The sequence below is a fragment of the Scyliorhinus torazame genome, chromosome 2, assembly GCF_047496885.1.
Source record: "Scyliorhinus torazame isolate Kashiwa2021f chromosome 2, sScyTor2.1, whole genome shotgun sequence".
NCBI lineage: Eukaryota > Metazoa > Chordata > Chondrichthyes > Carcharhiniformes > Scyliorhinidae > Scyliorhinus > Scyliorhinus torazame.
In genome coordinates this window covers 60,171,921-60,194,586 of record NC_092708.1, presented here as the reverse complement: position 1 = coordinate 60,194,586, position 22,666 = coordinate 60,171,921, and the positions used below count along the sequence as shown (strand labels likewise).

The window sequence follows — 22,666 nt, the reverse complement described above, 5'->3', positions numbered from 1 at the left end:
AAAATTGCCGTATTTATCTTTCTTCCTCACAGGAACATGCCGGTCCTGTATTCCTTTCAACTGACACTTGAAAGCCTCCCACATGTCAGATGTTGATTTGCCCTCAAACATCCGCCCCCAATCTATGTTCTTCATTTCCCACCTAATATTGTTATAATTAGCCTTCCCCCAATTTAGCACATTCATCCTCGGACCACTCTTATCCTTGTCCACCAGTACCTTAAAACTTACTGAATTGTGGTCACTGTTACCGAAATGCTCCCCTACTGAAACATCTACCACCTGGCCGGGCTCATTCCCCAATACCAGGTCCAGTACCGCCCCTTCCCTAGTTGGACTGTTTACATATTGTTTTAAGAAGCCCTCCTGGATGCTCCTTACAAACTCCGCCCCGTCTAAGTCCCTGGCACTAAGTGAGTCCCAGTCAATATTGGGGAAGTTGAAGTCTCCCATCACCACAACCCTGTTGTTTTTACTCTTTTCCAAAATCTGTCTACCTCTCTGCTCCTCTATCTCCCGCTGGCTGTTGGGAGGCCTGTAGTATACCCCCAACATTGTGACTGCACCCTTCTTATTCCTGATCTCTACCCATATAGCCTCACTGCCCTCTGAGGTGTCCTCTCGCAGTATAGCTGTGATATTCTCCCGAACAAGTAGCGCAACTCCACCTCCCCTTTTACATCCCCCTCTATCCCGCCTGAAACATCTGAATCCTGGAACGTTTAGCTGCCAATCCTGCCCTTCCCTCAACCAGGTCTCTGTAATGGCAACAACATCATAGTTCCAAGTAGTAATCCAAGCTCTAAGTTCATCTGCCTTACCCGTAATGCTCCTTGCATTAAAACATATGCACTTCAGGCCACCAGACCCGCTGTGTTCAGCAACTTCTCCCCGTCTTCTCTGCCTCAGAGCCACACTGTCCCTATTCCCTAGTTCTCCCTCAATGCTCTCACCTTCTGACCTATTGCTCCAGTGCCCACCCCCCTGCCATACTAGTTTAAACCCTCCCGTGTGACACTAGCAAACCTCGCGGCCAGGATATTTATGCCTCTCCAGTTTAGATGCAACCCGTCCTTCTTATACAGGTCACACCTGCCCCGGAAGAGCTCCCAGTGGTCCAGATAATGGAAACCCTCCCTCCTACACCAGCTGTTTAGCCACGTGTGTATCTGCTCTATCTTCCTATGTCTAGCCTCACTGGCACGTGGCACAGGGAGTAATCCCGAGATTACAACCCTCGAGGTCCTGTCTTTTAACTTTCTGCCTAGCTCCCTGAACTCCTGCTGCAGGACCTCATGCCCCTTCCTGCCTATGTCGTTAGTACCAATATGTACAACGACCTCTGCCTGTTTGCCCTCCCCCTTGAGGATTCCCTCTACCCGTTCAGAGACATCCTGGACCCTGGCACCAGGGAGGCAACATACCATCCTGGAGTCTCTTTCACGTCCACAGAAGCGCCTATCTGTGCCCCTGACTATAGAGTCCCCTATTACTATTACTCTTCTGCGCTTTGACCCTCCCTTCTGAACATCAGAGCCAGCCGTGGTGCCACTGCTCTGGCTGCTGCTGTTTTCCCCTGATAGGCTATCCCCCCCGACAGTATCCAAAGGGGTATATCTGTTCGAGAGGGGGACAACCACAGGGGATTCCTGCACTGACTGCCTGCCCTTTCTGGTGGTCACCCATTTCTCTGCCTGCACCTTGGGTGTGACCACATTTACATAACTGCGATCTATGACGCTTTCCGCCACCTGCATGCTCCTAAGTGCATCCAATTGCTGCTCCAACCGAACCATGCGGTCTGTGAGGAGCTCCAGTTGGGGGTGATTCACTTTGGAAGGAATAACAGGAATGTGGAATATTTGGCTAATGGAAAAGTTCTTGAAAGTGTGGATGAGCAGAGGGATCTCGGTGTCCATGTACATAGATCCCTGAAAGTTGCCACTCAGGTTGATAGGGTTGTGAAGAAGGCCTATGGAGTGTTGGCCTTTATTGGTAGAGGGATTGAGTTCCGGAGTCAGGAGGTCATGTTGCAGCTGTACAGAACTCTGGTACGGCCGCAATTGGATTATTGCGTACAGTTCTGGTCACCGCATTATAGGAAGGACGTGGAGGCTTTGGAGCGGGTGCAGAGGAGATTTACCAGGATGTTGCCTGGTATGGTGGGAAAATCTTATGAGGAAAGGCTGATGGGCTTGAGGTTGTTTTCGTGGAGAGAAGAAGGTTAAGAGGAGACTTAATAGAGGCATACAAAATGATTAGGGGGTTGGATAGGGTGGACAGTGAGAGCCTTCTCCCGCGGATGGAAATGGCTGGCACGAGGGGACATAACTTTAAACTGAGGGGTAATAGATATAGGACAGAGGTCAGAGGTAGGTTCTTTACGCAAAGAGTAGTGAGGCCGTGGAATGCCCTACCTGCTACAGTAGTGAACTCGCCAACATTGAGGGCATTTAAAAGTTTATTGGATAAACATATGGATGATAATGGTATAGTGTAGGTTAGATGGCTTTTGTTTCGGTGCAACATCGTGGGCCGAAGGGCCTGTACTGCGCTGTATTGTTCTATGTTCTATTAAGTGGCTCGATGTCGCAAGTTGCCTGTTAACACTCTTGTGAAATCCCTTGGGATGTTTTACCATGTTAAAGGCACTCTACATGTAAATGGTTGTTGTTGATGCGGTTGAATATTAGTCCCTGTTGATTACGATGTGCCATCGAAATTGCAGAATTCATTGTAACAGATTAATGCTTCCACAGCAAGAAGCCTGAAAATCCATAGTGGAAAAGGTTTCTGAAATCTGGTAATTTTAGCATATGGCAGTCAATAGACCTGAATGTATAATTAGGTTAATGGAAGGCTTTGCTAGTTTACATTACTCAGACTATAAATATTTTGGCAGGTGGCCAAATTTGGTTTATGTGCAGACCACCTTCTATTTCTCCAATGCCCTGTGGTACATTGGGCTCAACACTTTAAAATTAATGATTATATCAAAGAGGCCTTTCCATTACACATCTTAAACACAAGCAGTGCTAAGCAGGTCCTGGAATTCTTTCTCCTGTTCGGATTGACTGCTCTTTAGCTTCTTTGTGCATGGTCCGCATTCAGTTTATTGTGGTTGGCAATAGTTTATGGGCCCCAGTGTAATAGTCTTGGCAAACTACAACCTTAAGGGAAGTCCAGTTTTGTTACCTAATGAATTTCTTGTGTATGTAACATTAAAGTAGAAAATTTAGTTGCAACACACTTAGGGCTGACAATCTCCAGATGAAACTGCATTAACTTGGATATTTATTGGAGTTACTCAGCTTGTTCAGGGACTTTTTAAAATGAATTGTTCAGTAACTTACCTTTCATGAATGTTGACTATTCCATTACCTTTAACATACATAGCACTGTCTCATAGTTCAAATGATTAAATTCTTGACACCAAGCCAAATGATCATGTAACTATTAGGCCGCCAGTCACTTAAACTCATTCATCTTGATGGGCATGTTTATAATTTCTTTGCCAAATTGCTCAATGAAATGTCAGTGGTAGCAAGGCATTGAGAAAATAAATATGTTTGTATTTGGCTCCTCTCAATTGAAGCCATAATTTCAGTTGGAAAACCCTGAAGCATAAACTCACAGCTATTTACAAGCTGATCATACTGTACAAACACACGGTTAATCTGTCCACACTTGATTCTGAGAAAAATCTGTTTTGTTTGATATACGCTATAGTTTGGCCATGACAGTGAAATTATTACAATGAAGCCATGCTTAATATTCTCTTTGTGTTATACCTGAGCACTTGCAGACAAGTGGAATGCATGCCAATTTCTGGATCTGAATGTGACAAAGTGAAATTCTGTCTGGGCATGTTACTGTTTCTTGAAATTCTTTGTAGCTGCTCAATCGCTTTGTCATTGGTCAGGTCCCTCCGGTTGGACGCCATTAACTTGTTGCGAAGGATGCATTTTCCACCTTTCATTCAGCCAGACTGGGCATCAAATAAGAGACTATAGTCAGGCTGTTGTAATTCATTTTTTTTCTTTATTCTTTCATGTGATGTGGCTGTCGCTGGCGAGGCCAACATTTGTTGCTCATCCCCGATTTCCCTTGAACAGAGGGCAGTTCAGAATCAATCACATTGCTGTTTGTCTAGAGATGCATGTGGGCCAGACAAGTTAAGGATGGCAGATTTTCTCCCCTAAAGGACATTCATGAACTAGATCGGCTTTTACAACAAATGATGATAGTTGTCACAATCACCAATTACTGAGACTAGCTTTACGTTCCAAATTTATTAATTGAATTTAAATTCCACCAGCTGCCATGGTGGGACTTGAACCCGTTTCCTCAGAGCATTAGTTGGGGGATTTTCTATTCGCTATGCTACTATTCAGTTAGGGGTCGGTAAGGCTTCTCTGAGCAGCAAACCTCATGCAAAGCTTATTATCATGGTCTCCAATCCAACAGTTTGTTAAAAGAACTATGAGGTTTTGATACTTCATTGTTTTGGAAAAGATGCTGTCATGTATTGCATTATATTTACCTGCTAAATTATGCTTACACCTGACCAATTTAACTATGACAATTAGTTTGCATTTTTGTTTATCTTCAGCAGCATGGTTGATCAGTTCGGTGTTTTCATACCTATTTGGAGAGATCAAGGGTGTGTAACAGAATCCCATGCTACTTCTGCAATCCTATATATTTCATACATAAGATTAAGATTCGGTTCATGGGAAGCTAGGAAGTTGACTTTGACAAGCAGCACAAAGAGTTTTGGAAAGCAAGCTGAATAACAAGAATGTAATCACGAGGAACATCAAATTGGATACTGTACGTTCTTTCTTAAAATTGCATAGTGTACTCTATAAAGTTTGGAACTGCAAAAGGCTAAATCATAGAATTTACAGTGCAGAAGGAGGCCATTTGGCCCATCGAGTCTGCACCGGCTCTTGGAAAGAGCACCCCACCCAAGGTCAACACCTCCGCCCCATCCCCATAACCCAGTAACCCCACCCAACACTAAGGGCAATTTTGGACACTAAGGGCAATTTATCACCTAACCCGCACATCTTTGGACTGTGGGAGGAAACCGGAGCACCCGGAGGAAACCCACGCACACACGGGGAGGATGTGCAGACTCCGCACAGACAGTGACCCAAGCCGGAATCGAACCTGGGACCCTGGAGCTGTGAAGCAATTGTGCTATCCACAAGGCTACCGTGCTGCCCCAAATCAAAGACAGGCAACCTGCAGAGTCTGGAAAATCCATTTAATTACTTCCGATGATTTAATCCTTTGATGCTCTCCAGTTTTCTGACATAACAGCCAGAGAAAACATTGAACTGTTCTTATTTTGCAGATGACAAAATGGAAACCCAGAGTAAAGCGGTGCTGGTCAAGTACATTATGATGTTGCAACAAAAAGAAAAAGGCTGTGAGGTTTACCAAAGCTTGCTTGGAGGAATGTTCTGTGGCTATGTATGCTACATTGTCTGCAATCTCTCTTATCAGTGAATCTAGTATCTATAGTTATTTGTTTCAGAAATTGAGTATTGTTGTGAAAGGAACATGTTGTCAAAGCTTTTCATTTTGCACTCATCAGGACAGATTTGGAAGAATACCAGATATCAAAGCAGAACAATAATTTACACTGCATGGGCAGAGGGTGCTGCTTGGTTGGCAAGTGATCTCTGATTGGTGATGGTATTGTAGTTTTTTAAAAATAATTTTTTTAAAATTAGAGAACCCAATTCATTTTTTCCAATTAAGGGGCAATTTATCGAGGCCAATCCACCTACCCTGCACATCTTTGTGTTGTGGGTGCAAAACCCACGCAAACATGGGGAGAATGTGCAAACTCCACACGGACAGTGACCCAGAGGCGGGATCGAACCTGGGACCTTGGCGCCGTGAGGCAGCAGGGCTAACCCACTGCGCCACCGTGCTGCCCGGCATTGTAATGGGGAATGGACCAGGGACCAGTTAACTGCTAAGCTGTTATTTAAAGTAAAAACAGGCAGCTCAGCTCTTGGCCGAGACATTGCCATGGGGAATGAACTAGGGAATGGCTATATCCCCAGCTTTTCTTTAGTTAAAAACGGCACAATGAGTGGACATGTTCTTTTTGTCTGAAAATGTCAGGGCCTTCCAGCATACAAAATGAGCTACCTTTCCTGGTGCAAACAGCCAAAGAAACCTGCCATTTTGGATAATCTACAAGTCGTTGGGACAGATGGCCAATGTACCTGGCATCGCATTGGCACTGAAATTCATACACCACATCACGCCAAAAGGACTTTCTGTCTAGCCCATAAATGAGAATTGCGATATATGGATTTCAGGATGTTCCTTTGGCTGTTAGCAACAGGCAAAATAGTGACTGTACTTCACCAACACATGCTGACAAAACTCAGAACATAGTGGGCGATTCTCCGAGCCCCGCGCCGGGCTGGAGAATCGCCGCAACCGCGCCACGATGCCCCGATGCCGACGCACGATTCTTCGAGGTGCGGAGAATCGCCGCAATTTGCACCAACGCCTTTGACGCGGCGTTGGTCGCGGGCCGATTCTCCGGCGCGAATGGGCCGAGCGGCCGCGCGGATACGACAGAGTCCAGCCGGCACCGTTAACCCCTGGTCGCTGCCGGCGGGAACTCTGCACAAAGGGTCGGGGGGCGGCCTGTGGGGCGGGGAAAAGCGCTCCTTCACTGGGGGGGGTGGGGGGGGCCTCCGATGGGGTCTGGCCCGCGATCGGGGCCCACCGATCGGCGGGCCGGCCTCGCCCTCCCCAGGCCTACTTTGTTGCGCGGCCGGCCCCTGAATTCCCACGCCATGTTGTGATGGGACCGGCGCGCTGAAGAAGTTCCCCGCGCTTGCGTGTTTGGCGCGGCCCAACTGCGCATGCGCGGGTTGGCGCGGCGCCCATTTGGCGACCGGAAGGGAGGCTGGAGCAGCGTGAACCGCTCCAGCGCTGTGCTGGCCCTCTGTGGGGGACAGAATCGGGCGTCCCCATGCCCGTTTCGTGCCGTCGTGAAACGCAACGGCGTTCACGACGGCGCAAAAACTTCGTTTGGAGAATCGCCCCCTATGTGTTCATGATTGGAAACACTTGCTGGGCGTAAATTTGCACTGGCAATAAATTTAAGATTATCAATTGGGCTTGCAATGTGGTTCACGTACTCATGCCAGAAACTGCATCTAACACACACAGAGCCCTGTCCAAAAAGAACATATCCACACATTGTGCCTTTTTTTAATGAACAGAAACTTGGGGACAGCTATTCTCTGGTTCAAACCTCATGGCAATGTCATGACTATTCAGTGTCAACTGCCTGATTTGAACTAAAACAAAAGCTTGTCATTTAACTGCTTCCTGCACCATAGAAAGCATCGTATCTGGCTGCATCACAGCCTGGTATGGCAACTGCTCGGCCCAAGTCCGCAAGAAACTTCAGAGGGTCGTGAACACAGCCCAGTCCATCACACAAATCTGCCTCCCATCCATTGACTCTATCTACACCTCCCGCTGCCTGGGGAAAGCGGGCAGCATAATCAAAGACCCCTCCCACCCGGCTTACTCACTCTTCCAACATCTTCCATCGGACAGGAGGTACAAAAGTCTGAGAACACGCGTGAACAGACTCAAAAACAGCTTCTTCTCCACTGTTATGAGACTCCTAAACGACCCTCTTAAGGACTGACCTCATTAACACTACACCCTGGATGCTTCATCCGATGTCAGTGTTATGTAGTTACATTGTGTACCTTGTGTTGCCCTATTATGTATTTTCTTTCATTTCCTTTTCTTTTCATGCCCTTAATGATCTGTTGAGGTGCTCGCAGAAAAATACTTTTCACTGTACCTCGGTACACGTGATAAACAACATCCAATCCAATCCATTCTCCACAGTGATGCCTCTACCAATCAGAGTCCACTTGTCAATCAATCAGCACCTTTTTCTTATTCAGGGCAAATTGTTGCTCTCATTTGAGAATTGGTATTCTTGCAAATTTGTCCTGGTGAGTGCAGAGATGAAAAGGTTTGGTGGGGTATCTCTCTATGCAACAAAAAAAATCTAAAATCACTCTTTTACAAAATTGTTTTGTAATCTTGAACTTAAAGTGCAAATTGCGTTCAGTGCAAATTTGGTTTCTGTGATTCTTTGCACTGTTAGAAAAAAATAAGCATGCCCATGGTCCAATCCAAAGATTGGAATATACAAAGATTGGAAGACGGAATATACTGAGGGTGTGAAAGACAAAGGAGCAATGTACAGTGGCTGCTCAAAATTTCAAATAAAAACAGAAACTACTTGAAATGCCCAGCAAATTTTACTGCGTCTAGGAAGAAACAGTTAACATTTCAAAGCGATGGGTGGCAAGGTGGCACAATGATTAGTACTGCTGCCTATGCCGCTGAGGACTCGGGTTCGATCCCAGCCCTGGGTCACTGTCGTTGTGGAGTTTGCACATAAGACCATAAGACATAGGAGCGGAAGTAAGGCCATTCGGCCCATCGAGTCCACTCCACCATTCAATCATGGCTGATTTAAACTCCATTTACCCGCTCTCTCTCCATAGCCCTTAATTCCTTGAGAAATCAAGAATTTATCAACTTCTGTCTTAAAGACACTCAACGTCCCGGCCTCCACCGCCCTCTGTGGCAATGAATTCCACAGACCCACCACTCTCTGGCTGAAGAGATTTCTCCTCATCTCTGTTCTAAAGTGACTCCCTTTTATTCTAAGGCTGTGCCCCCGGGTCCTAGTCTCCCCTGCTAATGGAAACAACTTCCCTACGTCCACCCTATCCAAGCCATTCATTATCTTGTAAGTTTCTATTAGATCTCCCCTCAACCTCCTAAACTCCAATGAATATAATCCCAGGATCCTCAGACGTCTGCATGGGTCTCACCCCCACAACCCAAAGATGTGCAGGTTAGGTGGATTGGACACGCTAAATTGCCCATTAATTAGAAAAAATATAATTGGGTACTCTAAATGTATAAAAAACAATTTCAATGTGATGACCCTTCATCAGAACTGGGTGTGCTTACAAGCATAACAGCAGGGACTTCACTGTGTGATGAATGTCGAAATTTCAGACATTGTCATGTGAGAGTGCCATTAAGAAATGGATGTTTAAGCAATGTACCTTTAAGAAATGCAGTGATGTCAGAGTGTGGGTGGAGCTGGGCTTTAGATCAGCCATTTTGCAGTTTTTTAGCTTCAGTTTGAAAAGAGCTTGGGAGTGTCTGTGTTTGCAGTGAGCTGGATCTGCTGTGATCTCCGCCATGAAAGACTATCTCTGGATCATTTGGGTGATTTAAACTCATAAAAGTAATGCCTTTAACCTGATGTGTTTCTGTTTAAAGGTGTTAAGTATTTCTTGGATGTTGAAAGGAATAACTGATGGATTATTTAGTGTTGTAATATTTTCAGGGTTATCTTTGAAGTAAGTGGGTGTTAAGAGATCCAATGTTTATTTAAAAGGGTTAAGTTGAGTTCATGGAATAAACATTGTTTTGTGTTTAAAAACCCACGTGTCTATAATTGTAATCCCACCCCTGGAGAACAAGCCGTGTGCTCGGAAAAGCAACAAATACATTAAAGGGGGAGGTTGGTTGAACTCCATGATACATTTTGGGGTTCTGAAAACGGCTCTCCCATAACAATATATATTTTATTATATGTATTTCGTGCAGTAAGGGTGTATGACTGCTGAAAATATTGTTTTTTAAAATCCTGGGTTACAAGGCAAGCAGACACTTTGGCTACAAGGGATAATGAAAGCATCATATGGGCTCTGGGGTCACGGATGGCAGGTTGGGTTCGCACACGATTGGCGCCATGTTGTACGGCGTGACTGGTGCAGGTTGTCAGCCATGCGCGGCCCAGAACTCGGCCATTCTCCGGCCATTTCCAGCACAGGGGGCGGGGGTTTCTGTCAGCGATGTTGCTAGCCCCTCACTGGTACCAGAATCAGTGAGGGTTTCAGGCCGATTTTTCGGTTATGAAAGACTACACATGCTCCACGAGCGTCAACACTTAGTCTCCCAAATGGAGAATCCAGCCCACTGTATTTAGCTTTAATAAAATGATGTAGTTAATGGGAGTAGCCAGAGGCTGAAGCAGTCAGGTGTTGAGTTTGAGTTCAGTTTTGATCTGTCTGTGGTGAGGCTAGCAGTTTCTCTCAAAACAGTTCAGTTAAAAAGATTTTGCCTGTGAACAGAACAGCAGTTTCTAAAAAGGCTGGCAGAATGAACAGGAGTTTGACACAGGCAAGGATCTTCAAGCTGTTTCCTGAAGGATCTCTCTCTCTCAAAGCAGTTTATCCCATCCAGTTCTTACAGCAAGTATTCCTGGGTTGGATAACAGTATTTAAAAGTGGATGTGACCTGAGATGGGTTTTGTTTGAGTTAGTGTTTAATTGTCATTGTTAAGAATTGTTTAATTATTAATTATAAGCTTTTTTCATGATGTTAAATTTAGTTTTAAGACTGTTAATAATAAAGTTTGTTTCAATGAACTATATCCCTCTTTATGCATAGAATCACTCCTGGAACAAAGTATCCTTTCCTCACAGTCCTACAAAGAACAAAGAAAAGTACAGCACAGGAACAGGCCCTTCGGCCCTCCAAGCCTGCGCCGACCATGCTGCCCGTCTAATCTAAAATCTTCTACACTTCCGGGGTCTGTATCTCTCTATTCCCATCCTATACATGTATTTGTCAAGATGCCCTTAAACGTCACTAAAGAACAAAGAAAAGTACAGCACAGGAACAAATTTAATGAAATATTGTGGTTTTAGTCTGGTATCTTAGCAACTGTTGGGGTCTGGTCCGGGGTCGTAATAACTGTCATAACTCCTGCCATTTATTCTCCCTTACCTTCTACCCTATCACAGACCTTCCTTTTTTTTTTCCTGTCCTCTTTTCGGTTACTGAATTTTAAAACTCCTTCTTTCTTTGTCCTCTGCGATTGTCAGAGTGTCTGCTCCTTCACCACTCTTGCAGTCAATATTTTCCATCTTGCCAGCAAGCCATCCAGGGCACAGTACCCCAGCACCAGTCATAGGACAGCATTCTACATCTGAACCACGACAGGTTCAATCACCCAAAAGTCACCAGCCTTGAGCATCTCAAATGACCCAAAATGAAAATCGGTAGCCTTACACTAGTTGCTGGTATATTTGGGAGAGCACAACTCATGGGAGTGCATTGGGAATATCGAAATGCCAGCCTGTGGCAGGGTTAAATTTGGGGCTTAAACCTTTCTCATATCTGGGCAGGAAAAAAAAATTCCACTGGCCGTCCAACATCAAAAATGTCATCCTGTGTCTTCTATTGGAAAGGCAAATTTGAAGGGCAGCTCGTGAGAGATCCAGGAATGTTCATAAGTTCAATTATAAGTGGCTTCATACAATTCAAATGATCACATTTAATAAAACAAATGCACAGTAACATATAAATTTGTTTAAACGTGCTTGATTGTGCCATCCAGGCATTAAATGTGGTCTCAAAGGGTACAACAGGATTTTAATGCAACTTTACCTCGACAGTGAGATCCTTCATCAAGTCCATCCAGACAGTCATTTATGCCATTGCAGAGCTTGCTCATGTGAATACATCGTCTTGTCCCAATGCAGTCAAAATGATTCACAGGACATGTAAATTCTAGGTGTCCAGTACCTAGTGGAGGGAAACAAAAAATATTTTTTGTAAAAAGCCATAAAACAGAACTGCATTTCATGTTTTCAATGCGTAAGTTACAATACATCTGCTACCTAAACTATATTCCATAGTCATGCTTCTGCTAGTTATATCAACATGTGGCAAGAACCCAAGCGACCAGCAGGAATGAAGAGTTTTATTGTTATAAGTGACTGATCGTGACAAATAATGATACTCTTCAGATTCAACTGCGTTTTGCAGATAGTATAATAAAAATATTTTAATATATAATTACAGCCCACCAATAAAACATAGATGGTTAACTAAAGACTTATGCTGTTTCAATGTTACAAAGTGCACTCCTGAATTCACAGTTTTACTCTAATTAGTGTGAGTTGGTATGTGCTATATCAATCACATAGAGACGGCAATAAAGAAATATTAGTTGTAATAATCCTGTCCCAGTACTTGTTGAAAGTGCTAAGCGGCCACTTAAGGCACTAAAATAGTGCATGATAAACTTTTGGGCAATTCTGTGCAGCAATAAGGCAGAAGAAAGTGCTGCCTTAATGGTCAAGCTCTTGAGGCTGTGATTCAGAAAGTAAGGAAACATAGCTATGTAAGACATAGTGAAGTGTGGTTTGTCAGGCGTGGCAAGATATTGTAGAGAAAGTTAATGTCGGACCCTGGGAGGTCAGCTGCAAGATGAGAGGAGAAACCTACCAAGATAAGTTTTGAATATTAATATACATGACACGCTCCAGCGTTAACCAGAGAGGAAAGAATGTCAACTGTGACAAACTTCTCATCCTGGCCTATTTCCACATTAAAAACAATATGAGAAATTTAACTGTCGCACAGCTGCCAACAGAGAAGCAAAGTAATGAATAGTTCACATAAATAAGAAAAATGTGCACAGGAATTATGCAGTTCTCAAATTAATAAGTTAATTACAGATGCGAGCTGTTACGACCCTGTGTGAACAGCTCAAATTTAAAATCCAGTTTATGCAATGAACTCTTGGAAGGGACCAGAAAACTGAAGCCAATTCACTCAAATATCCATTGCAACAGATTATTCATGCTGCTCTCTACCCTGTTCGCCATGTACTTTCAACATATCAACTCTGTTCCCACTTAATAAAATGGTCTTCAAATATAATTATTGATCAGAGATCCTTGGAAACCATTGACTGTAAAGAGAGTAGGCATGGTTACTTTCTCTAGAAATCATATGATTAGCATGTTCCGTTCCTTGTAACAAACACATTTACGATGATGTGTGCTCCCAATTTGTAAAATATTGCAGCCCTGTATAATTATTTTTAGACTTATTCGGGTCAGAATTAATACCCTCTCCAACTGCAGTTTCTCACTGTGACAAAACTAGCCTTTCCCATTTCCTCCTGTGTACAATTCTGTTCGATAGCATACAATTCTGGTTGCATGTCATAATGAAGGATGATCTGGAGATGCTGGCGTTGGACTGGGGTGAGCACAGTAAGAAGTCTTACAACACCAGGTTAAAGTCCAACAGGTTTGTTTCGATATCATTAGCTTTTGGAGTGCTGCTCCTTCCTCAGGTGAATGAAGAGGTATGTTCCAGAAACATATATATATAGACAGATTCAAAGATGCCAGACAATGCGTGGAATGCGAGCATTAGCAAGTGATTAAATCTTTACAGTCAAGGGCATTCAGCCTCTGATCTCCGGGTAAGCGTCTCCCAGGCGGCCTTCAGGACACGCGACAACGCAGAATCGCCGAGCAGAAATTTATACCCAAGTTCCGCACACATGAGTGCGGCCTCAACCGGGACCTGGGATTCATGTCGCATTACATTCATCCCCCACCATCTGGCCTGCGAAATCCTACCAACTGCCCTGGCTTGACACAATTCATACCCCTTTAACCTGGGGTTACCGCATCTCTGGATCTGTAAAGATTTAATCACCTGCTCATGCTCGCATTCCAAGCATTGTCTGGCATCTTTGAATCTGTCTATATATATGTTTCTGGAACATACCTCTTCATTCACCTGAGGAAGGAGCAGTGCTCCGAACACTCGTGATATCGAAACAAACCTGTTGGACTTTAACCTGGTGTTGTAAGACTTCTTATAATGAAGGATATAGAGGCACTGGAAAGGGAGCAAAAGAGATTTACAATGATATTATGAGAAATGCAAAGTAGTGCCTATCAAGAAAGGATGAACAGTCTGGGTTTCTTTTCTCTTGAAAAGGCAAGGCAGACGGGTGATCCAAACATGGTCCTTAAAATGATAGGAGGATTTGAAAAAGTAGACACAAAGAGAGTATTTTCTCTTGTGGGGCAAGCAAAACTAGAGACTATCAACAAACAAAGAACAAAGAACAAAGAAATGTACAGCACAGGAACAGGCCCTTCGGCCCTCCAAGCCCGTGCCGACCATACTGCCCGACTAAACTACAATCTTCTACACTTCCTGGGTCCGTATCCTTCTATTCCCATCCTATTCATATATTTGTCAAGATGCCCCTTAAATGTCCCTATCGTCCCTGCCTCCACTACCTCCTCCGGTAGTGAGTTCCAGGCACCCACTACCCTCTGCGTAAAAAACTTGCCTCGTACATCTACTCTAAACTTTGCCCCTCTCACCTTAAACCTATGCCCCCTAGTAATTGACCCCTCTACCCTGGGGAAAAGCCTCTGACTATCCACTCTGTCTATGCCCCTCATAATTTTGTATACCTCTATCAGGTCGCCCCTCAACCTCCTTCGTTCCAGTGAGAACAAACCGAGTTTATTCAATCGCTCCTCATAGCTTATGCCCTCCATACCAGGCAACATTCTGGTAAATCTCTTCTGCACCCTCTCTAAAGCCTCCACATCCTTCTGGTAGTGTGGCGACCAGAATTGAACACTATACTCCAAGTGTATCAATATAAGATAGTCACCAAGAAATCCAATGGGAACTTCAGAAGAGATTTCCTGACCCAAAGAGTGGTGAGAAAGCGTGCACTCACTACCACGGGGATTGGTTGATGGATTGCATTTAAGAAAAAGCTGGATAAGCGTATGAGGGAGAAAGGAATAGAGACATAAGCTGGTTGAATTCGACATGCAAAGATGGCAGTAGACTTGAGTGGAGCAGACTGATAAAGCTGAATGGCCAGTTTCTAAATTATATATTCTGTGCAATAGTACTGGGTTCAAATTATGAAAAACAACCTAAAATTAAGTGCTCGGGCAGACTTTGTTTTGTATCATTCAACCACAGAACTGTCATGTCCAAATGTGGCTCAAAGTTGGATCTCAATAAACGCGTGTCTGTGCAAACATAGGCACACAGTCATGTTTTTTCCATTAAAAAATATATATTTCCGTAGGCATTCTAGAATCAAACCAGACCATGTTGAACATAAGAACATAAGAACTAGGAACAGGAGTAGGCCATCTGGCCGCTCGAGCCTGCTCCACCATTTAATGAGATCATGGCTGATCTTTGTGGACTCAGCTCCTCTCCGAGCCCTTACATCATATCCCCGAATCCCTTTATTCTTTAGAAAGGCATCTATCTTTTTCTTAAAAACGTTTAAAGAAGGAGCCTCAACTGCTTCACTGGGCAAGGAATTCCAGAGATCACAACCCTTTGGGTGAAGAAGTTCCTCCTACACTCCGTCCTAAATCTACCTCCCTTATTTTGAAGCTATGCCCCCTAGTTCTGCTTTCCCCGACCAGTGGAAACAACCTGCCCGCATCTATCCTATCTACTCCCTTCATAATTTTATATGTCTCAATGAGATCCCCCCGCATCCTTCTAAACTCCAATGAGTACAGTCCCAGTCTACTCAACCTCTCATCATAATCTAATCCCCTCAACTCTGGGATCAACCTAGTGAATCTCCTCTGCACTCCCTCCTGTGCCAATATGTCCTTTCTCAGTTAAGGAGACCAAAACTGAACACAATACTCCAGATGCGGCCTCACCAACACCCTATACAATTGCAGGATAACCTCACTAGTCTTGAACTCCATCCCTCTAGCAAAGAAAGACAAAACTTGATTAGCCTTCTTAATCACCTGTTGCACCTGCACACCAACTTTTTGCGACTCGTGCACCAGCACACCCAGGTCCCTCTGCACAGCAGCATGTTTTAACATCTTACCGTTTAAATAATAATCCATTCTGCTGTTATTCCTCCCAAAATGGATAGCCTCACACTTGGCAACATTGAATTCCATCTGCCAGACCCTAGCCCATTCACCTAACCTATCCAAATCCTTCTGCAGACTTCCGGTATCCTCTGCCCTTTTTGCTTTACCACTCATCTTAATGTCGTCTGCAAACTTTGACACATTGCAGTTGGTCCCCAACTCCAAATCGTCTATGTAAATTGTGAACAACTGCGGGCCCAACACTGATCCTTGAGGGACCCCACTAGTTACAGGTTGCCAACCAGAGAAACACCCATTTATCCCCACTGTCTGCTTTCTGTTAGTTAACCAATCCTCTACCCATGCTACCACTTTACCCTCAATGCCATGCATCTTTAGTTTATGCAGCAACCTTTTGTGTGGCACCTTGTCAAAAGCTTTCTGGAAATCCAGATATACCACATCCATTGGATCCCCGTTATCTACTGCACTGGTAACGTCCTCAAAAAATTCTACCAAATTAGTCAGACACGACCTACCCTTTGTGAACCCATGCTGCGTCTGCCCAATGGGACAATTTCCCTCCAGGTGCCCCGCTATTTCCTCCTTAATGATAGATTCCAGCATTTTCCCTACAACCGAAGTTAAGCTTACCGGCCTAAGCTTACCCGCTTTCTGCCGACCTCCTTTTTTAAACAGTGGTGTCACGTTTGCTACTTTCCAATCCCCTGGGACCACCCCAGAGTCTAGTGAATTTTGATAAATTATCACTAGTGCGTTTACACTTTCCCTAGCCATCTCTTTTAACACTCTGGGATGCATCCCATCAGGGCCAGGAGACTTGTCTACCTTTAGCCCCATTAGCTTGCCCAATACTGCATCCTTAGTGATTACAATCATCTCAAGGTCCTCACCTATCATATCCTTATTTCCATCAATCACTGGCATGTTATTTGTGTCCTCCCCTGTGAAGACTGACCCAAAAACCCTGTTCAGCTCCTCAGCCATTTCCCCATCTCCTATTATTAAATCTCCCTTCTCATCTTCCAAAGGACCAATATTTACCTTAGCCACTCTTTTTTGTCATATATATTTGTAGAAGCTTTTACTATCTGCTTTTATGTTCTGAGCCAGTTTACTTTCATAGTCTACCTTACTCTTCTTTATGGCTTTTTTAGTAGCGTTCTGTTGTCCCCTAAAGACTTCCCAGTCCTCTAGTCTCCCACTAACTTTTGCCACTTTGTATGTTTTTTCCTTCAATTTGATACTCTCCCTCACCTCCTTAGATATCCACGGTCGATTTTTCCCCTTTCTACCGTCTTTCTTTTTTGTTGGTATGAACCTTTTCTGAACACTGTGAAAGATCGCTCGGAAGGTTCTCCACTGTTTCTCAACTGCTTCACCATTAAGTCTTTGCTCCCAGTCTACCTTAGCTAGTTCTTCTCTCATCCCATTGTAATCGCCTTTGTTTAAGCACAAAACACTAGTGTTTGATTTTACCTTGTCATCCTCCAACTGTATTTTAAATTCCACCATATTGTGGTCGCTCCTTCCAAGAGGATCCCGAACTATGAGATCATTAATCAATCGTGCCTCATTACACAGGACCAGATCTAGGACCGCTTGTTCCCTTGTAGGTTCCATTACATACTGTTCCAGGAAATTATCCCAGGCACATTCTATAAACTCCTCCTCAAGGCTGCCTTTACCAAGCTGGTTAAACCAATCGATATCCAGATTAAAATCTCCCATGATAACCGCTGTACCATTTCTACATGCATCTGTTATTTCTTTGCTTATTGCCTGCCCTACCATCCTGTTACTATTTGGTGGCCTATAGACTACTCCTATCAGTGACCTTTTCACCTTACTATTCCTGATTTCCACCCAAATAGATTGAACCTTGTCCTCCATAGCACCAATATCATCCCTTACTATTGCCCGGATGCCATCCTTAAACAACAAAGCTACACCACCGCCCTTACTGTTCATTCTATCCTTTCGTATAGTCTGATACCCTTGGATAGTTAACTCCCAGTCGTGACCATCTTTTAACCATGTTTCAGTAATGGCCACTAAATCATAGTCATTCACGATGATTTGCGCCATCAACTCATTTACCTTATTTCGTATACTACGAGCATTCAGGTAAAGTACACTTATGCTATTTTTTATGTCTTTGTTATGAATCCTAACACCTTGATCAGTAACTTTTCGCAATTTATTTTTCCTCTTGCCCTTTCTCCTAATTTTCCTTGTCTTTGAACCCATATCTCTACATAATAACCTGTCACGTAACCTGCTGCCTTGATCTCCATTAACCATTATACTGTCCATAGCTTTACACTTCCCTTCCCCCCAACTTGCTAGTTTAAAGTCCTTGTGACCAACCTATTTATCCTATTCGCTAGAACACTGGTCCCAGAATGGTTCAGGTGAGGACCGTCCCAACGGTACAGGTCCCTCCTGCCCCAGTACTGATGCCAATGCCCCATGAAATGGAATCCCTCTTTCCCGCACCACTCCTGCAACATCGCAAAGGAATATAGATTTGACAAAAGGTCATTTGTCCTTCACAAATAACTTTGCCAGTTAGTCTGTGATGCACAACATGATCTTGTCCTCCCCATCCCCACCCCCACCTTCACCCTCACAAACCATATTGTGATGGAGAGATATGTCGCAAGAAAACAAAACTGCTCCAAAAGTTAGTTTTTGCTTTTTGTCAAAAAAAGGTCAAAGTGCTATAAGAATAAAAATTGATCTGGACAAGTCATGAACAAGAATACAGCATCATTAATGCATCTTTAATATGTGCGCCAAGGTTGCCACAGTGTGAATTAACCCATTACTAACCGAGCAGTGCTGTGCACCATTCTCCCTGAGGACCAATGATTTTCAAGGAAATTTAGCGTCTCTTGGCAAACACTTGTGGAATTATGAGAACTTGGCTATAAGCTTCTGCTCGGCGATTCTGCGTTGTTGTGCGTCCTGAAGGCCGCCTTGGCGAACGCTTACCCGGAGATCAGAGGCTGAATGCCCTTGAATGCTGAAGTGTTCCCCGACTGGAAGGGAACATTCCTGCCTGGTGATTGTCGCGCGATGTCCATTCATTCGTTGTCGCAGCGTCTGCATGGTCTCGCCAATGTACCATGCTTCGGGACAACCTTTCTTGCAGCGTATGAGGTAGACAACGTTGGCCGAGTCGCACGAGTATGTACTGCGTACCTGGTGGGTGGTGTTCTCACGTGTAATGGTGGTATCCATGTCGATGATCTGGCACGTCTTGCAGAGATTGCCATGGCAGGGTTGTGTGGTGTCGTGGTCACTGTTCTGAAGGCTGGGTACTTTGCTGCAAACAATGGTTTGTTTGAGGTTGCGCGGTTGTTTGAAGGCAAGTAGTGGGGGTGTGGGGATGTCCTTGGCACGATGTTCATCTTTATCGATGACGTGTTGAAGGCTGTGAAGAAGATGTCGTAGTCTCTCCGCTCCGGGAAAATACTGGACGACAAAGGGTATTCTGTCGGTTGTGTCCCATGTTTGTCTTCTGAGGAGGTCGATGCAGTTTTTTGCAGTGGCGCATTGGAACTGTCGATCGATGAGTCAAGCGCCATATCCCGTTCGTACGAGGGCATCTTTCAACGTCTGTAGCTGTCTGTTACGCTCCTCCTCGTCTGAGCAGTTCCTGTGTATACGGAGAGCTTGTCCATAGGGGATGGCTTCTTTAATGTGTTTAGGGTGGAAGCTGGAGAAGTGGAGCATCGTGAGGTTATCCGTGGGTTTGTGGTAAAGCGAAGTGCTGAGGTGACCGTCCTTGATGGAGGCGAGTGTGTCCAAGAATGCAACTGATTTTGAAGAGAAGTCCATGGTGAGTCTGATGGTTGGATGGAACTTATTGATGTCATTGTGTAGTCATTTCAGTAATTCTTCGCCGTGGGTCCAAAGGAACAAAATGTCATTGATGTATCTGGTGTATAACGTCGGTTGAAGGTCCTGTGTGGTGAATCAGGCATTGACGCGACTCCTGATGGCTTGAGCATACATGTCGAGTCAAGGGCAGCGGCCTTCCGGAGGGGTCCAATTCGACTCTTTCCTCTTCGGTTGCCGCACCACAGATCTCTCGGTCTGCTGTTCCGGATCATTGATAGTCTGCTTGGGTTCGCTGTTGGCCTCTTGGGATCTGTGGAAGAATTCCCGGAGCCTCATTCGCCTGATGAATTCCTGTGTTTGCCGCGAGACTGATGGGGTCCATTTTTGTGGTAGGGCAGTAATTGAACCCTCTGCTGAGGACTTCGATTTCGTCTGGTTGAAGGGTGTAGTCTGACAAGTTGACAATAGATATCCCTGTATTGTTTTCTACTACGCTACTGGGTGTGGCTTGGTTGCTGTTAGTGGTGATGCCTAGTTTCTCAAGCTTCCTGTTCTTGGGATGCATATAGGTGGCATAGTATTGTTGTCTCATCTGTTTGGCGCTGTTCCGCAGCTGGTCTGCTGCGTCCTGAGCGCAAGTTGAGAATATGGCCTCTATCTTGGTTTCCAGGTTGTGTCGTCTGCTGTAGAGCTGGCGTACGAGGTGGTTGAGGAGTGTGAGAGAGGTGCAACGGCAGAGTGTCTCAGCGTAGTCTGTGTTGTAGGTCGACTTGAGTGGGTTTGTGATCTGTAGCCCTTTCGGGATCTTGTCTGCTTTCTTGCATCTTTGTAGAAACTTAATGTCAGTGTCTATATGCGTGATCTTCCTGGAGATCCTCTCCACTTTAAGCCGGCAGTTTGCGGTGTCGATGGTAGCCATGATGTGGAGATTCTGGCGTTGGACTGGGGTGAGCACAGTAAGAAGTCTTACAACACCCGGTTAAAGTCCAACAGGTTTGTTTCGATGTTGGAAGTGTGGACCCAGAACAACTTTTGCTACAGTTCATATATACATACATAAACTTTAAGACAGGCCCGCAATTTCCCGTCACTCGCCAGCTTACCAGTTTACCAATCATTTTTGAAGTTGTTATGGGCCAGGGTTTAGAGAACCCCAAAGTGTATCATGGAGTTCACCTGACCCACAACTTTTAATAGATTGTGGTATGGGGAGCACACGGCCCACTCTACAGGTGTGGTACAGCACAAATGGCAAAGTATTTTTTAAAGCAAAATAATGTTTATTCTATGAACTCAAGTTAACCTTTTTAAAACATACAGTGAACATCTTAGCAACCATTAATTCAAATACAACCCCCAAAGAATACAACACTAAGTAATCCTTTAAGCTTTCCTTTTAACATCCATAAGACTTAAAACACTTTTTGCCAGAAGCACATCAGGTTAAAGTCACTACTGTTATTCATTTTTAAATCACCAGGATCGATTTACAGTCTTTAGATTACAGAGAGAGAGTCTAATACACCTTCTGACTGTGACTGCTGCTATCCAGTTCTGAAAACGAAGCTAAAGCACACTCTGCAGCAAACAGCCTAAAATGAAAGTAAAAAGCTGACAGATAGCCCAGCTCCACCCACTCTCTGACATCACTGCAGTAATAAACACCCATTTCTTAATGGTACTCTCACTACAGATACCTATATACGCACCCATTTATAAACACCCATTTCTCAAAGGTACTCTCACATGACATGGAGGCAACATGGATGGCTATCCGCTTGCATGAGGTAGTCGCCTATTAAGACAATTAATGGGCCTATTAAGTTCAATGTTCTGAGATCTTACTGAATGGCAAAGCAAGCTCGAAGGGGTAAGTGGTTTGCTTTTACTCCTAATTCGTATGTTTGTATGTTCATGTAAATACAAATGTCCAAAGATGTGCAGATTGGGTGGATTGGCTGTGCTAAAATTGTGCCTTACTGTCCAAAGATGTGCTGGTTAGGTGGGGTTATGTGATAGGGTAGGGAAGTGGGCCTGGGTGGGGTGCTCTTTCAGTGGGTTGGTGCAGACTATGTGCAGACTACCACTCATTTTGCACTGTAAGGAATCTATGGATTATATGAAATAAGGCTGCAGACTCCTGCTCCCCAAATGCGGTCAAGCAGCTCTGGCTAATTTTTCTTTAAGCAAATTTTAAAAAATCGTCCATGGGCACCTCCATCATGACATGCCCTCTTTTCCACATATCTCTATTGGCTGCTCCAATGTCATATGCTGGAGCAGCTTCCACAAATACCCCTCTCCAGATTTGCATAGACGTGTGAGTTATTGACCCACAATTCCTCCCGGTGGCAGGTGCAGGGCCCTTAGGCAAAATTTTAACCCTCCGGCTAATCTTAAAGGGAAAATGGAGTGGTTCTGGGCTTGGAGAGAGACTGTATTGCGTAAAAGATGAGTTGGTTTACAGTTGACATGCAAATTGCCAGAGCTATCTCCTTCCCTGGTTTATATTGCCTGATGAAGTCAGAAAGTAATTCACCAGAACTTTGTTTTCCCTCATCGATTCTGTTATCTCTCAGGAGATGACATGACTGTGTGGTAAGGCCGTCATGTTTCTCACCTCATGGCTGACCTTCTTCTTGCCTGTTTAACTTTTCATGCACGGCCATATGTTTCATACTGTGAATTCCAGAACCAAATTTGTTATTTAAGACCCCTTCATAAGCATTTGAAAAGACTCTTGGACTTTATCACATTCACTTTCTCATTATCTTGCAGCTTCCTTTCCCCAAATTGTGATTTTTTTTACAAAGTCTATCGAAGTTACATTTTGGAAAAGAACATGTATTTCCAGCTGGCCAGATTAAACGTTTTGACCGGAACACAATAACATAAATTACTTTTCATCTATAAATAAACCAATGCTTTTAAAGATTTATTCTGACAATTTTATTTTCCCCATGCTTATGAAATATGTAAAAGAGCAA

The 22,666-nt window shown here is 44.2% G+C and overlaps 1 protein-coding gene across 1 annotated transcript in view; it reads right to left on the bottom strand.

Annotated features, from left to right (window-relative positions):
* Positions 1-22,666, bottom strand: part of LOC140406643 (low-density lipoprotein receptor-related protein 1B-like) — a 1,956,985-nt gene that overhangs the window by 1,171,763 nt on the left and 762,556 nt on the right. Inside the window, exon 3 of the mRNA XM_072494650.1 lies at positions 11,554-11,691. Within this exon, the coding sequence (XP_072350751.1) occupies positions 11,554-11,691 (138 nt within the window). The remainder of the gene's footprint in view (positions 1-11,553; positions 11,692-22,666) is intronic.